Source organism: Salmo salar, chromosome 06, assembly GCF_965601325.2.
Source record: "Salmo salar chromosome 06, fSalSal1, whole genome shotgun sequence".
Taxonomy (NCBI): domain Eukaryota; kingdom Metazoa; phylum Chordata; class Actinopteri; order Salmoniformes; family Salmonidae; genus Salmo; species Salmo salar.
In genome coordinates, this window is record NC_138296.1 from 35,610,274 (window position 1) to 35,625,494 (window position 15,221).

The following is a 15,221-nucleotide window of genomic DNA, read 5'->3' on the forward strand; positions in this document are numbered from 1 at the left end:
AAGCCACCTCCAATGTCGTATTAGTTCATTTGGCTGTACGTCCAACTGGCCTCCCAACCGCAGATCACGTGTATGGTGTCGTGTGGGCAAGCGGTTTGCCGATGTTAACGTTGTAAACAGAGTGCCCCATGGTGGCACTCTGGTGGGGTTATGGTATGGGCAGGCATATGCTACAGACGACGAATACAATTGCATTTTATTTATGGCATTTGAATGCACAGACATACTGTACCGTGATGAGATTCTGAGGCCCATTGTCATGCCATTCATCTGCCACCATCACCTCATGTCCCAGTTCTTCCATGGCCTGCATACTCACCAGACATGTCACCCATTGAGCATGTTTGGGATGCTCTGCATGTCGTGTTTATACACTGCTCAAAAAAATAAAGGGAACACTAAAATAACACATCCTAGATCTGTATTAATGAAATAATCTTATTAAATACTTTTTTCTTTACATAGTTGAATGTGCTGACAACAAAATCACACCAAAATAATCAATGGAAATCCAATTTATCAACCCATGGAGGTCTGGATTTGGAGTCACACTCAAAATTAAAGTGGAAAACCACACTACAGGCTGATCCAACTTTGATGTAATGTCCTTAAAACAAGTCAAAATGAGGCTCAGTAGTGTGTGTGGCCTCCACGTGCCTGTATGACGTCCCTATAACGCCTGGGCATGCCCCTGATGAGGTGGCGGATGGTCTCCTGAGGGATCTCCTCCCAGACCTGGACTAAAGCATCCGCCAACTCCTGGATAGTCTGTGGTGCAACGTGGCGTTGGTGGATGGAGCCAGACATGATGTCCCAGATGTGCTCAATTGGATTCAGGTCTGGGGAACGGGCGGGCCAGTCCATAGCATCAATGCCTTCCTCTTGCAGGAACTGCTGACACACTCCAGCCACATGAGGTCTAGCATTGTCTTGCATTAGGAGGAACCCAGGGCCAACCGCACCAGCATATGGTCTCACAAGGGGTCTGAGGATCTCATCTCGGTACCTAATGGCAGTCAGGCTACCTCTGGCGAGCACATGGAGGGCTGTGCGGCCCCCCAAAGAAATGCCACCCCACACCATGACTGACCCACCGCCAAACCGGTCATGCTGGAGGATGTTGCAGGCAGCAGAACGTTCTCCACGGCGTCTCCAGACTGTCACGTCTGTCACATGTGCTCAGTGTGAACCTGCATTCATCTGTGAAGAGCACAGGGCGCCAGTGGCAAATTTGCCAATCTTGGTGTTCTCTGGCAAATGCCAAACGTCCTGCACGGTGTTGGGCTGTAAGCACAACCCCCACCTGGGGACGTCGGGCCCTCATACCACCCTCATGGAGTCTGTTTCTGACCGTTTGAGCAGACACATGCACATTTGTGGCCTGCTGGAGGTCATTTTGCAGGGCTCTGGCAGTGCTCCTCCTGCTCCTCCTTGCACAAAGGCGGAGGTAGCGGTCCTGCTGCTGGGTTGTTGCCCTCCTACGGCCTCCTCCACATCTCCTGATGTACTGGCCTGTCTCCTGGTAGCGCCTCCATGCTCTGGACACTACGCTGACAGACACAGCAAACCTTCTTGCCACAGCTCGCATTGATGTGCCATCCTGGATGAGCTGCACTACCTGAGCCACTTGTATGGGTTGTAGACTCCATCTCATGCTACCACTAGAGTGAAAGCACCGCCAGCATTCAAAAGTGACCAAAACATCAGCCAGGAAGCATAGGAACTGAGAAGTGGTCTGTGGTCCCCACCTGCAGAACCACTCCTTTATTGGGGGTGTCTTGCTAATTGCCTATCATTTCCATCTGTTGTCTATTCCATTTGCACAACAGCATGTGAAATGTATTGTCAATCAGTGTTGCTTCCTAAGTGGACAGTTTGATTTCACAGAAGTGTGATTGACTTGGAGTTACATTGTGTTGTTTAAGTGTTCCCTTTATTTTTTTGAGCAGTATATTTTTGCTCAGTAAATAATTACTACTGTCTAAATAAAAATATTCAAAGTACTTCACCAGAGAGCATGACTTAGCCACACAGGATCATTAGCTTGTTTAAAAAGAAAAGCTATGGATAGTTTCAAATCACAAGTGTGTAAGCCTATGCTTATTTGGGAATCACGGAATTTGGCAACATGAACGGCAATATGTCTAGCTGATTGAGTTGCGTCTGTCAGTGACAAGCATCTAAATATGTGTGAAGATAATGTCTTGAGTATAATTTAAAATGTTGCAACAAGAAGGAGGGGAGGGGTGGGTGGAGAAGACATGTCTCTCTCCAGAAAGCATGCACTCAGCTCTCCAGAATGCGCTCAGTAGTCTCCTAACAATTATTGCGCATTAATTGTTTCATTATGTGAATTGTTTGTCCTTTGATTGTTCATTTTTTTATCAATTTCCCATTACATACAGTTGAAGTCGGAAGTTTACATACACCTCAGCCAAATACATTTAAATTCAGTTTTTCACAATTCCTGACATTTAACCCTAGTAAAAATTCCCTGTTTTAGGTCAGTTAGGATCACCACTTTATTTTAAGTATGTGAAATGTCAGAATAATAGTAGAGAGAATTATTTATTTCAGCTTTTATTTCTTTCATCACATTCCCAGTGGGTCAGAAGTTTACATACACTTAATTAGTATTTGGTAGCATTGCCTTTAAATTGTTTAACTTGGGACAAATGTTTTGGGAAGCCTTCCACAAGCTTCCCACAATAAGTTGGGTGAATTTTGGCCCATCCATCCTGACAGAGCTGGTGTAACTGAGTCAGGTTTGTAGACCTCCTTGCTCGATCACGCTTTTTCAGTTCTGCCCACACATTTTCTATAGGATTGAGGTCAGGGCTTTGTGATGGCCACTCCAATACCTTGACTTTGTTGTCCTTCAGCCATTTTGCCACAACTCTGGAAGTATGCTTGGGGTCATTGTCCATTTGGAAGACCCATTTGCGACCAAGCTTTAACTTCCTGACTGATGTCTTGAGATGTTGCTTCAATATATCCACGTAATTTTCCTACCTCATGATGCCATCTATTTTGTGAAGTGCACCAGTCCCTCCTGCAGCAAAGCACCCCCACAACATGATGCTGCTTCACGGTTGGGATGGTGTTCTTCGGCTTGCAATCCTCCCCCTTTTTCCTCCGAACATAATGATGATTATGGCATTATGGCCATAATGAGTCATTATGGCCAAACAGTTCTATTTTTGTTTCATCAGACCAGAGGACATTTCTCCAAAAAGTACGATCTTTGTCCCCATGTGCAGTTGCAAACTGTAGTCTGGCTTTTTTATTACAGTGGCTTCTTCCTTGCTGAGCGGTCTTTCAGGTTATGTCGATATCGGACTCGTTTTACTGTGGAAATAGATACTTTTGTACCTGTTTCCTCCAGCATCTTCCCAAGGTCCTTTGCTGTTGTTCTGGGATTGATTTGCACTTTTCGCACCAAAGTACGTTCATCTCTAGGAGACAGAACGTGTCTCCTTCCTGAGCGGTATGAAGGCTGCGTGGTCCCATGGTGTTATACTTGCGTACTATTGTTTGTACAGATGAACGTGGTACCTTCAGGCCTTTGGAAATTGCTCCCAAGGATGAACCAGACTTGTGGAGGTCTAAAAAAAAAATCCGAAGCCTTGGCTGATTTCTTTTGATTTTCCCATGATGTCAAGCAAAGAGGCACTGAGTTTCAAGATAGGCATTGAAATACATCCACAGGTACACCTCCAATTGACTCAAATGATGTCAATTAGCCTATCAGAAGCTTCTAAAGCCATGACATAATTTTATGGAATTTTCCAAGCTGTTTAAAGGCACAGTCAACTTAGTGTATGTAAACTTCTGACCCACTGGAATTGTGATATAGTGAATTATAAGTGAAATAATCTGTCTGTAAACAATTGTTGGAAAAATTACTTGTGTCATGCACAAAGTAGATGTCCTAACCGACTTGCCAATACTATAGTTTGTTAACAAGAAATTTGTGGAGTGGTTGAAAAACAAGTTTTAATGACTCCAACCTAAGTGTATGTAAACTTCCGACTTCAACTGTATGTCACCAGTAGGCCTAGAAAATGTCCCGTTAATCTCCAGTCATTTTGTTACATTAATATTTGTTAATGCATGTATTAATTACAGTAATTTACCGTTCTCATTCTCGGAATGGAAACGTTGTTTTCAAAGTTCACAACCTCCTACACTTGTGAGAAACAAGTTAATGTAGGAAAGTGCCCATTTGGCAATGTCTGATTTCTGATTGTCTTAACTCACTACGTCCACCCACAAATAAAATGAGATACTCAGAAATGTTTTCTTCACCTCAAACAGTATGTCAACAGTCTGTTTTTTTAACATCCATTGCAAATGATTTGAAATATTTTTGTTGAAACATCATTCCAACACCGCCAGCCTCCATAATCACCAAACCTTGGTGTGAAAGACCATAATATCATGATCTGATGATACCATATACAGTGCATTCGGAAAGTATTCAAACCCTTTGACTTTTTCCACATTTTGTTAGGTTGCAGCCTTATTCTAAAATAGATTAAATAGCTTTTTTCCCTCATCAATCTACACACAATACCCCATAATGACAAAGCAAAAACTGTTTTTTAGAAAAACAGAAATAACACATTTACGTAAGTATTCAGAACCTTTACTCAGTACTTTGTTGAAGCACCTTTGGCAACGATTACAGCCTTGAGTCTTCTTGGGTATGACGCTACAAGCTTGGCACATCTGTATTTGGGGAGTTTCTCCCATTCTTCTCTACAGATCCTCTCAAGCTCTGTCAGGTTGGATGAGGAACATTGCTACAGCTATTTTCAGGTCTCTCCGAGATGTTTGACCAGGTTCAAGTCTGGGCTCTTGTTTGGCCCCTCAAGGACATTCAGAGACTTGTCCCAAAGCCACTCCTGTGTTGTCTTGGCTTTGTGCTTAGGGTTGTTGTCCTGTTGGAAGGTGAACATTCACCCTGAGGTCCTGAGCGCTCTGGAGCAGGTTTTCATTAAGGATCGCTCTGTACTTTGCTCTGTTACTCTTTCCCTCAATCCTGACTAGTCTCCCAGTCCCTGCAGCTGAAAAACATCCCCACAGCATGATGCTCACACCACCATGCTTCACCGTAGGGATGGTGCCACGTTTCCTCCAGACGTGACGCTTGGCATTCAGGGGAAAGAGTTCAATCTTGCTTTCATCAGACCAGAGAATCTTGTCTTTAGGTGTCTTTCGGCAAACTCCAAGCGGGCTGTCATGTGCCTTTTACTAAGGAGTGGCTTCCGTCTGGCCACTCTACCATAAAGTCCTGATTGGTGGAGTGCTGCAGAGATGGTTGTCCTTCTGGAAGTTTCTCCCATCTCCACAGAGGAACTCTGGTGCTCTGTCAGAGTGACCATCGGGTTCTTGATCACCTCCCTCACCAAGGCCTTTCCCCCCCGATTGCTCAGTTTTCCCGGGCGGCCATTTCTAGGAAGAGTCTTAGGGGTTTCAAACTTCTTCCATTTAAGAATGATGGAGGCCACTGTGTTCTTCGGGACCTTCAATGCTGCAGAATGTTTTGGTGCCCTTCACCAGATCTGTGCTTTAACACAATCCTGTCTCGGACAATTCCTTTGACCACATGACTTGGTTTTTGCTCTGACATGCACTGTCAACTGTGGGACCTTATATAGACAGGTGTGTGCCTTTCCAAATCATGTCCAATCAATTGAATTTACCACAGGTAGACTCCAATCAAGGTTGTAGAACATCTCAAGGATGATCAATGGAAACAGGATGTACCTGAGCTCAAATGTGAGTCTCATAGCAAAGGGACCCATTGTCATTATGGGGTATTGTGTGTAAAATGATGAGGATTATTTTGGTATTTAATCCATTTTAGAATAAGGCAGTAATGTAACAAAATGTGGAAAAGGTCAAGGGGTCTGAATACTTTTTGAATTCCCTGTATCCAGTGGAAGAGTCATTAAAACAGCTGTATGTCCAGAGCTCACTGGCATGTAGGAAACTCTGAGGGCCTGGAACAGGCTAGTTGATCAAATGTTGCAAGTTAGCTACAGCTTCCAGCCACACCAAGTTGATGTTTTGATACAATGTGGCACTTCACTAGCAAGATAGATAGAAAGGGAGACAAACAGTCGGAATAGAAAGATGAATGTGATTGAAAGAAACAAAATTTTCATCAAGATATTTTCTGCTGTTTTTATTTGTCGGCTTTATGTATTTTACTTAGTTGACATGGAAGTTATAGGTCTACTGCTGCATTGGCCTATAGGCTATCTATGCGCTAATTTCTCTTGCCGCCAATGGACCACAGTGTATTAATTTGCCCGTATTTTAACTTTTAGATTTGTATGATTTTACTTCAGATTTTATGATTATCCACGTGAGAATGATTTTGAATAAAGAAAACGTTATTATTGAAATGAAACTGTTCCACAAAAATGCGCACATAAAAATAATCATAACTGTCACGCAGATCGGTAGAAATGGTATGATAAATTGTAAGCTTCCCCAAACTTGAAACTCAGGAGCTGCCTATGGGCTTCAATATAACACCAATAAAAAAATTATGAACGCGCAAGCACGTGCACACAGAGGAGGTCCAGTGAAAAAATGTGCCCACCTACGGATATCAAAGGCCGGTCCAACGGATTAATTCTGGCAACGGCACAATTCTGGCAACGGCCCTGGTGTGGAGTCTAAAGAAACAGTGCATGCATTTTTTTTGCGACTTGTATCCTAGCCCATAGGCTTATATGTTTTGATAATGTTTGTATCGCACCTAAAGTGTCCAAATAACCGCTAGAACGGGGTTGGAGAGCCCATAGCCTACAGAGCTTGTTGAAACATGTATTCTTATAAACCCAGTCATTGTGCAATTTCTTCTGAAAACAGAGTTTTGACTGGCCACTATTTATGTTGTATGTTTTAGGAAAACTTCCTGCATTTCAACACAGTTTGCCATGGGGCAGAGAGAAAAAAAAATCTGCAGTTTTATAATGCTATTCTACACATATTTTCATGAGTCTGAGAAAAATGTACAGTTAAGGTAGTTTTCTGCTACTCTTCACATTTTGCCAAGATGCTGAGAGAAAATGTTGCAGTTTTAAAGTGAAAATCTCACTTTTAAAAGTTCATATTCTGTAAACTCATACCCAAATAATGTTGACTCATCCTATACCTGTATTGGTGGCCAAAGCATGAATTTGAGAAAAAAACACCCCACCTCAAACTTGTATCTCAAACAGACCATTTAAAAAAATGCTTGCTATTTCCTCATAGAGGATGATGTCATCTTCCTTGAAGAGGATAAACTGGCCAATCAGCAGTCTTTATTTTTATTTAACTAGGCAAGTCAGTTAAGAACAAATTCTTATTTACAATGATGGCCTAGTAACAGTGGGTTAACTGCCTTGTTCAGGGGTAGAACAACAGATTTTTACCTTGTCAGCTCAGGGATTCGATCTAGCAACCTTTCAGTTACTGGCCCAACGCTCTAACCACTAGGTTACCTGGTCTACTCGCAATAATAATTTTAATGACTGGTATACGCCCACACCATTCTGCTGTTGGGGGTATATATATCCCCCCCCCCACACACACACACCACACACACACCACACACACACCACACACACACACACACACACACGCACACAGAGAAAATTATCAGAGCACAAGGTGAGACCCAGATGCAGACACAGGAGGCAGATGGTTGGAGTCTTAGATGTTTATTGATCCAAAAAGGGGTAGGCAAGAGAATGGCCGTGGACAGGCAAAAGGTCAAAACCAGTTCAGAGGTCAGGAGGTACAGAGTGGCAGGCAGGCTCGAGGTGAAGGCAGGCAGAATGGTCAGGCAGGCGGGTAAAGAGTCCAGAAACAGGCAAGGGTCAAAACCGGAAGGACTAGCAAAAAGAGAATAGAGAAGGCAAGCGACCGGGAAAAACCCGGTGGTTGACTTGGACATATAAGACCAACTGGCACAGAGAGACCGGAAACACAGGGATAAATACACTGGGGAAAACAAGCGACACCTGGAGGGGGTGGAGACAAACACACAGACAGGTGAAACAGATCAGGGTGTGACAGAAAAGCTGCTTTTTAATATACATAATAATAAAAAAAATTGGAAGGAAAATTATTTCACTCATATTGTAATTAATTATAGGGGGGGGGGAAATCGAGCTGTTCTGAATATTGGAGTCGCATCATGCAGCCTTAGAAATCTCTAGCCCCTTTAATAATTAAAAATTGGATGTAATAAATGAATCACTAGTCACTTTAAACAATGTTACTTTATATAATGTTTACATACCCTACATCTCATATGTATATACTGTACTCTATACCATCTACTGCATCTTGCCTATGCCGTTCAGCACAAGCATTTCGCTACACTCGCATTAACATCTGCTAACCATGTGTATGTGACCAATAACATTTGATTTGATTTGATTTAGAATGTATTAGAAATCAAAACATACAGCTTAAGGTTTGTATTACAACTAAAGTTGCATAAATAATTAAGCATATAGGAGGACCTGTTTCAAATGATCACTTTGTTAACTGTGCTCAATACAGAATAGCAGCACGTGCGCACTCCCTCTGAAATCGTTTGGGGAAAATATATTTTCTATTTTATTCAGCAATATTCAATTGTATTCCTCTTACTATAAAATAATGCCATGGGAATTATGAGCAAACCTTGTCTGCTAAATGAACTAGTGTAGCCTACAGCCATATTGCATAGCCAGATCAGGACCTAACATAAGGACAACTCAGAATATGCTTTTCTGTTCTTCTGAAATAGGCAACATTTTCTTCATATCATCATTTTCTTTAGACCTGTCTAAAATAAATAATAGATTGATTGTAATGTGTAGGCTATATTAAATGGATTTGTTAAGAGATTTTTTTTATGTAGATGTTCCAAAGGTCTGCAACAGTGGCTTGTAGGCTATGCGTGGAAGCCTATGTACGCTAAATGTGTTTATGTTAATTAACGGTCAATTACCGTGAGACCGGCAGTTATTTGCATGACAATTACCGTCTGACACAATTTCATGATCTCTACTGCCCTACTTGTTAGGAGTTCAAATAGAATTGGTTTGATCCCACCTCACAAACCTATGTGCTCTGTGTTGTTGGTGCTGGAATGGGAAGGGGACAAGATGCTTTGCATGTAACCAATACATTTTTCAAGATCTATAACTTTCAAATACAAAACGCAGCATCATATGATGCAAAATGCATTTGTATTTCTGTATTTTGAAAGTTATATATCTTGAAAACTTGATTGCTGACATGCAAAACATTTTAAGACTGAATCAACAATGGACTAAAGAAACAAATACCAAAAGATAGTTTTTGGGTGGAGTTTTCCTTTAATTCATCTGTTGGTGCCACAGATTTTGTTGGGTATAGTTGATACAGTCCATCACCACCACTGACTGAATGCTTAGCTATGTAGACCCATTAACAATGTTGTTATATAATCAGTTACTTCGCTTATGTACACCAATACTGACCTGCAATTATACACAAAGTATTTAGCTAGATAAAAACAATATTTGTTATTCTATATTCTGCTCTTTTGTACAATAATATATCTTGATATCTTGAAATGTTCTAACCTGAAACGCCACCTAGTGGTGACCAAACAGAATGTTTACCAATAATTCACTGAAAATGCTACAACAGAGGAACCTGCGGGTAAAAGCATATGGATTGGTATTTTATTAACTTAAATTGAGGGGTGGTTAGATTTACTCTAAATATTTAAGTTAGTATTCAGTCATTCAACCTGGTCAATCAGAGGGAGTACGTTTAGCTACACAGTTAATGCATTCCTGATGAGACAACCGCCTTTCCATGTCATTTGAATGTAGCTAGTGCTGGTGGTAACGTTACAACACCTAGCTGAGTCCACACTCAGCATTATTTGTTCGTTGTTTCTAAATGCTTAAAAGGTAGCTAGTGACCAAATATACTAGCTAAAGTTTGTGAAAGAATAGCTACAGACAGTAGCTTCTAGTCATCTAGCCAAAGCAAATTTGCAGACTTGTTGGGATTTCCCTTCGTTGTGGTTACCAATAGTCACCATGACGCTTTACTTTAGCTAGTTAGCTAACATTAGCTAATTAAATTTGCTCAGATTTAACGCTGCTGCAGTCAGAGAAATATCATAGTAAGTATCGTATACTATCTAAATCAAGATACGAGTCATTAATCACACGTTTCCTCATACATTCTTGGTAATTCTGCAAGATCAACCCTCTTAAGATGTAATAGTGCTCAGTATAGGTTGTTGAGAGCTAGCTAATTCCCCGCAACAAGATAGCTTCTAGTTAAAGCTTCTAGTTTATTCAAGTGCCAGTCACCCCCATTGACTGCAGTGAAATTTGTTTTAAAACTCCTAACCTGGGTGGGTATAATTTATGGAACGTTCCAACAGGAATCTGTTCCAGAAACTTCGTAAATAACAAAGTTGTATAGCGGCCGAATAAGGTACCTGGTAGGGAGTGGGCTATGTCATTAAGTTTTTCACTCACCACGTTTATTCCGAAAAATGTCTGTCCTCACTCTGGTAGCCTATGGACAAACATTAAGAATAAGCTATGTGGTGAGTTGATGCCTATTCGACACCTAGTTAGCAAGGTGAATGTATCGTGCTACTTTGTATGCGTTGTTTGGCAATCTTGTATTTTACGACGTTTTTGTAACAGATTCCTGTTGGAAAGTTCCACAAATTAAACCCACCCCCTATCCTATCCTATGTGTTCATAATCGATACAGGCTAAACAGAAGAAAGGACAGAAGAGTAAGTCCCTCTGATGTTGTTATTTACCTATTTAAATCCTGCACAATACAACTTGAATGGAGCTCACATTCAATATTATGTTTTTGTACTACAGGTTCAATTGATGATATGTTAGGAGACATGTTGGGAGATGATGGTATGTAATTACATCCCTACAACAGATCTATGACCATTCAAACTGACACATCATTAGTATAATATACTGTACGTACACACTGTGTAGTGATGGTAAAGTTTTCCTGTTTATTTGTACAGATTTCCCAGTGAAGGCCAAACTCTGGCCCGTGAAGCAGGCAGACTAGGACCTCCTCTACCATCACGCAGTGGAAAACGGTGAGTTAACTGGGACTGAAATAATGTACTGCCAGATCAGAGAGTAGTCTCAACTCTTTCTTTCCTGACTATTTAGATAGCAAGCAGACTGTGACAGTATCTGCTAATTCTATGCGTTTCTGCTCTCCAGCTCACTATTGGGCGACGACGACTTCTTCAGCAAACTTGCTGAGGAAGCTGAAAATGATGAGGTGAGTTGGCAAGTCATACATTGAGTATGGTAGGGAGGCAGTTGACTATGTTTTCCTTCATATACATCTTTTATATTCATTTCCAATCCAAGGTTCTGATGTTTCTGAGGCTGATCCCACAGCCTTACTGGAGAGTATGAAGGTAATGATGCCTTGTTCTAATGACAAATCCCCAGGGAGTAAGACTCCAGGCTTTATGTGTGAACGTTCATAACCCAGCTGTGTCTGTTCTATCCTTACATAGGACATAGATGATATGGACGCTGATCTCTTTGGATCAAAGAAAAAGCCCAGTTCAGCCCCAGCTCAGATTAAAGGCTCCGGCATTGGAGGACCTACGAAAAATCCTCCTAAATCAGGAAACAAGTTAAAAGGAGGAGGAATCTCAGATGAGCCAGACATTGAGGAGAAGAAGCCAAGTTCTGCTCCTGCATCGACAGCACGTGGCTACAAAAGGTTCAGCTTCACTAGTGAGCTGACTGTCCTGTCTGGGTCTTTGGCTAGTCTGGCTACACCATTGGTTATCAATGACCCGAGCCACCAAATTATTATTAATACAATGCAAATATCCATAATTGTACATTATTTCTCCCTATTGCTGCATTGCTTCAGATGACGTTCTTGCCCCAACAACTGACACAAAAGGTACCAAAGCTAACAGTTGGACCCATGTATAGACCCAAAAATATCAGGTCAACTGTAAAATCTATTAGAGTGGCCCTAAGTGTAGAGTTCTTAACACCATAAAGCATATCGATATCAAACCAGTATCCCCAGCTCTGGTATCGTATCTGTTGTCTACAGACTTTGATGACCCTTTGGCTGACCTGTTAGATGATCTACCCATAGAAGACAAAAATGAGCCAAAAATCATCAAAAAAGCTCCTCCAGAGAAATCAGTGCTCCCCCCAGACTCCCCTATCATAAAGAAACAGGTTGGTGAACTTTTTGTGTTTTATTTGTGAATTTATACATTGTAACATACACAAAAAAAGAGAGAGACAGAAAATATCAAATGCATATATTTCTCGTATAGCCTCACCAGCTCCAGTTCCAAAGAAGCGGGACGAGCTTACATTTGATGATGACGAAGATGACCTAATGGATGCATTGGGGTTTGGGGAGAGTCCCAAAGAGAGCCTTAAGAAGAATGAGACCGTGCTCATACCAAAGAATGAGAGGTAGGGTCTCAAATGCCTCAGTCAACATAAGTTCCAACCAAGGCTATCACAAAACCTATGGACTATGATAAACCCAACAAAAAGTTCACTTGAAATGCACCCTCCCTATTCCTCTGTGCTGACTGTCTCTAGCAGCAGTGAGCTCCCTCAAAGAGCACGCACCAGGCTAGATGAGATTCTGGGGCGTGGGACGTCCCCTCGCCTTCTGGAGCGCCCTCTAACAGGGGAGAGGAAGGACCCTCCGCAGCAGCAGGAAAATCAGAAGCATCATCAGGAGACCCCCACTACTAAAGGTAGCTAACACTCCATGTTTTTGTATTTAAAGTGTGATATAGTATTCTTGAATGAATTAAATGAGAGTTGATGTTTCCCTTTGTCAGACCCCTTCCTAGAAGAAGACCTGACGTTTGGTTCCTATCAGCCTACACTGGTCACTACACCTGAGGGACGCCACTCATGCAGACAGTCGGTCAGGTAAGTCAGAGCTGTAGCAGAAGCCCTCCTCATAGTTTGTTTTGGTCAATGCCTGGATCAATGCTTAGTTGGGTCAATAAAAAGTCCATCATATTTAGATATAATCTGAGTTCCTGAAGCTTATCTATGTCAGCTACTGGACCAGAGTGTATGACAAAGGAAATGGCCACCATCATAGATTAGCCACTCCTTTTCAGATTCTCCACTGAGGACAACAGTGCCTCTTCTCCTGAGAAGAAACCCAAACCCATCACCCCCACGCTCACTCCTACCTTTCCCCGGCCTGCTGCAGACTGGCTGGGGGCGCTCGCAGGATGATGATGATGAGGAGGAAGAGAAGGAAGAGCCCCCACCTGTACCAGAACCCTTGAAGACCCCCTCTTCGTCAGTGGGAAGCAAACCCTCCTCGTCTGGCAACCGCATTCCACAGCCATCGACAAAGACTCCAAACACCTCCTTCAAATCCCCCAAACCAGTAGGACCCAGTGTAGAGGTCTCTGCAAGCCAAAAGGACAAAGATGATTGGCTATCAGGGGCATTGAGCAGGAAGAAGACTCAATCATCCACACGGTCAGAGGAAAAGAGGACAACCCAGAAAGACGTTCTGGGGTTTGGAGACGAGGTGGATCTGGAGTCGTTTCTCAGGTAAGGCCAGGAATAGGGTACTCTACAGTGAAGGCTGGGTCATACTACCAGAGTTCTAGAGAAACACCTACATTAGAAGCGACTGCTTACATCTCAGTATGTTGACATTGATTGTCTGTTAATTCCTCAGCAAACGTGGTTCTTCACCAGCTTCCAGGAGGAAAGATGCATCCACCCCCAACAAGGAACCAGGGTATGATCAACCTTAATCTAAATAGCTGTGATGTATAATATCTATCACTGCAATATTGCCCCAGTGAGCTATATGAGTTCTGGTGCTTTTGGACATTGAGGTCAGGATTATGTTCCTTCTCTTCAAGAGATTCTCCTCTGCCCAGGGAGCCCTCCCACAGACAGCCCAGCCCTACTGCTCATTCTACCCCAGTGAGAGAGGACCAGTTCAGGCCTGGTATGTTACTCACTCCCGTCTTATAGGACCCAGCTAACCATGTCTATTTTCCCTCTACGTTGTGCTATTTAACTTTTACCTCACGGGAAGCATCTTTTATAACAAACATGTTTTGTTTTTCCAAGCCAAGTCTCTTTCTAGTCATTTGGCTGACCCAGAGCCTACTAGAACGTCTACCCCTATCCCAACTGACCCTCCTGAGCAGACACAGGAAACCAATCACACATTCACTAGTGACCCAGCTGAGCCAGTAGGGACAAAGAGTCATGCCCAGCCCCGACCAGCTCATTACACTGCCGAAGAAACTGAGCCTATCAGGCAGAATTCACACACAGACCACACCCCTCACTCACCAACACCTAAGACCCGTACTGAGCTTGTCTCACATCCACAACCCACAGTCCTGTCAAAGGCACACATCAGCTCTCCCCTCCCCATAGATACCAGTCCACTCATCTCCTCCACAATAGTCATCCAACATCCACCCACCAAACCTCAGCCTTTCCCTTCCTCGGTACTAGTCTCCCCCTTTCTATCCACAGCGATGTCTGCTAGAGTAGGCTTCTATCCTGACCAGACCCCTCTCCCCTGCCAACCTCTGCTACCATTAGCTTCCCCTTGCCCCAGCAGTACCATCCACCAGCCCTGCAGGATCACAGGGAGCCAGGATGGCCAAGTCAAGCAGAGCTACCCCCTAACTACCCTGCCCAGCCATGGCAGTCTATGTCTGGCCCCATGCCCCATGCTATGATGCCTGCCTCTATGCAGTGTGGGTACTCTTAGGGAAACATAGGGATAGCTTATGGACAGTAGTCATTTTGAATAACTTTCTAACTATATTTGTATTTCTAATAGTTATGCCTCTAGTTTCTTATCAATCACTGTCATTGATGATGGGCAGATTGTCATGATTGACACATAATGTTCCTGGTTTCCCAGTGCCACAGCAAAGCCAGATGCAGAACACTGCACCTGTTGTCCAACCACAGGTATGTAGAGGCCTTTCTAGTTTTCGTTTATATGCCCTAATGTCATTATGGAGGATTTGTGTTTGGAAACCATAAGTCACTTATTTAACTCTTCCTCTCTTTTAAACAGGTGTCTCATTCAGCCAACCGTTTGCAACAACTCTTACTACAACAGCAGCAGGTAAAACAAATCTCCAATCACAATTA

At 42.7% G+C, this 15,221-nt stretch overlaps 1 protein-coding gene across 1 annotated transcript; it reads left to right on the forward strand.

Moving 5' to 3' along the window:
- Window positions 1-9,680: 9,680 nt before the first annotated feature.
- On the forward strand, window positions 9,681-15,195 carry LOC106606982 (fas-binding factor 1 homolog). Its single transcript, XM_082976507.1, has 14 exons — window positions 9,681-10,813; window positions 10,908-10,949; window positions 11,069-11,146; window positions 11,277-11,337; window positions 11,430-11,479; window positions 11,582-12,272; window positions 12,374-12,518; window positions 12,651-12,811; window positions 12,899-12,992; window positions 13,190-13,637; window positions 13,768-13,830; window positions 13,958-14,046; window positions 14,986-15,035; window positions 15,145-15,195. Exons 7-10 carry the CDS (start codon window positions 12,439-12,441, stop codon window positions 13,308-13,310), a joined length of 456 nt encoding a protein of 151 aa, XP_082832633.1. The 5' UTR covers window positions 9,681-10,813; window positions 10,908-10,949; window positions 11,069-11,146; window positions 11,277-11,337; window positions 11,430-11,479; window positions 11,582-12,272; window positions 12,374-12,438; the 3' UTR covers window positions 13,311-13,637; window positions 13,768-13,830; window positions 13,958-14,046; window positions 14,986-15,035; window positions 15,145-15,195.
- The last annotated feature ends 26 nt before the right edge of the window (window positions 15,196-15,221 follow it).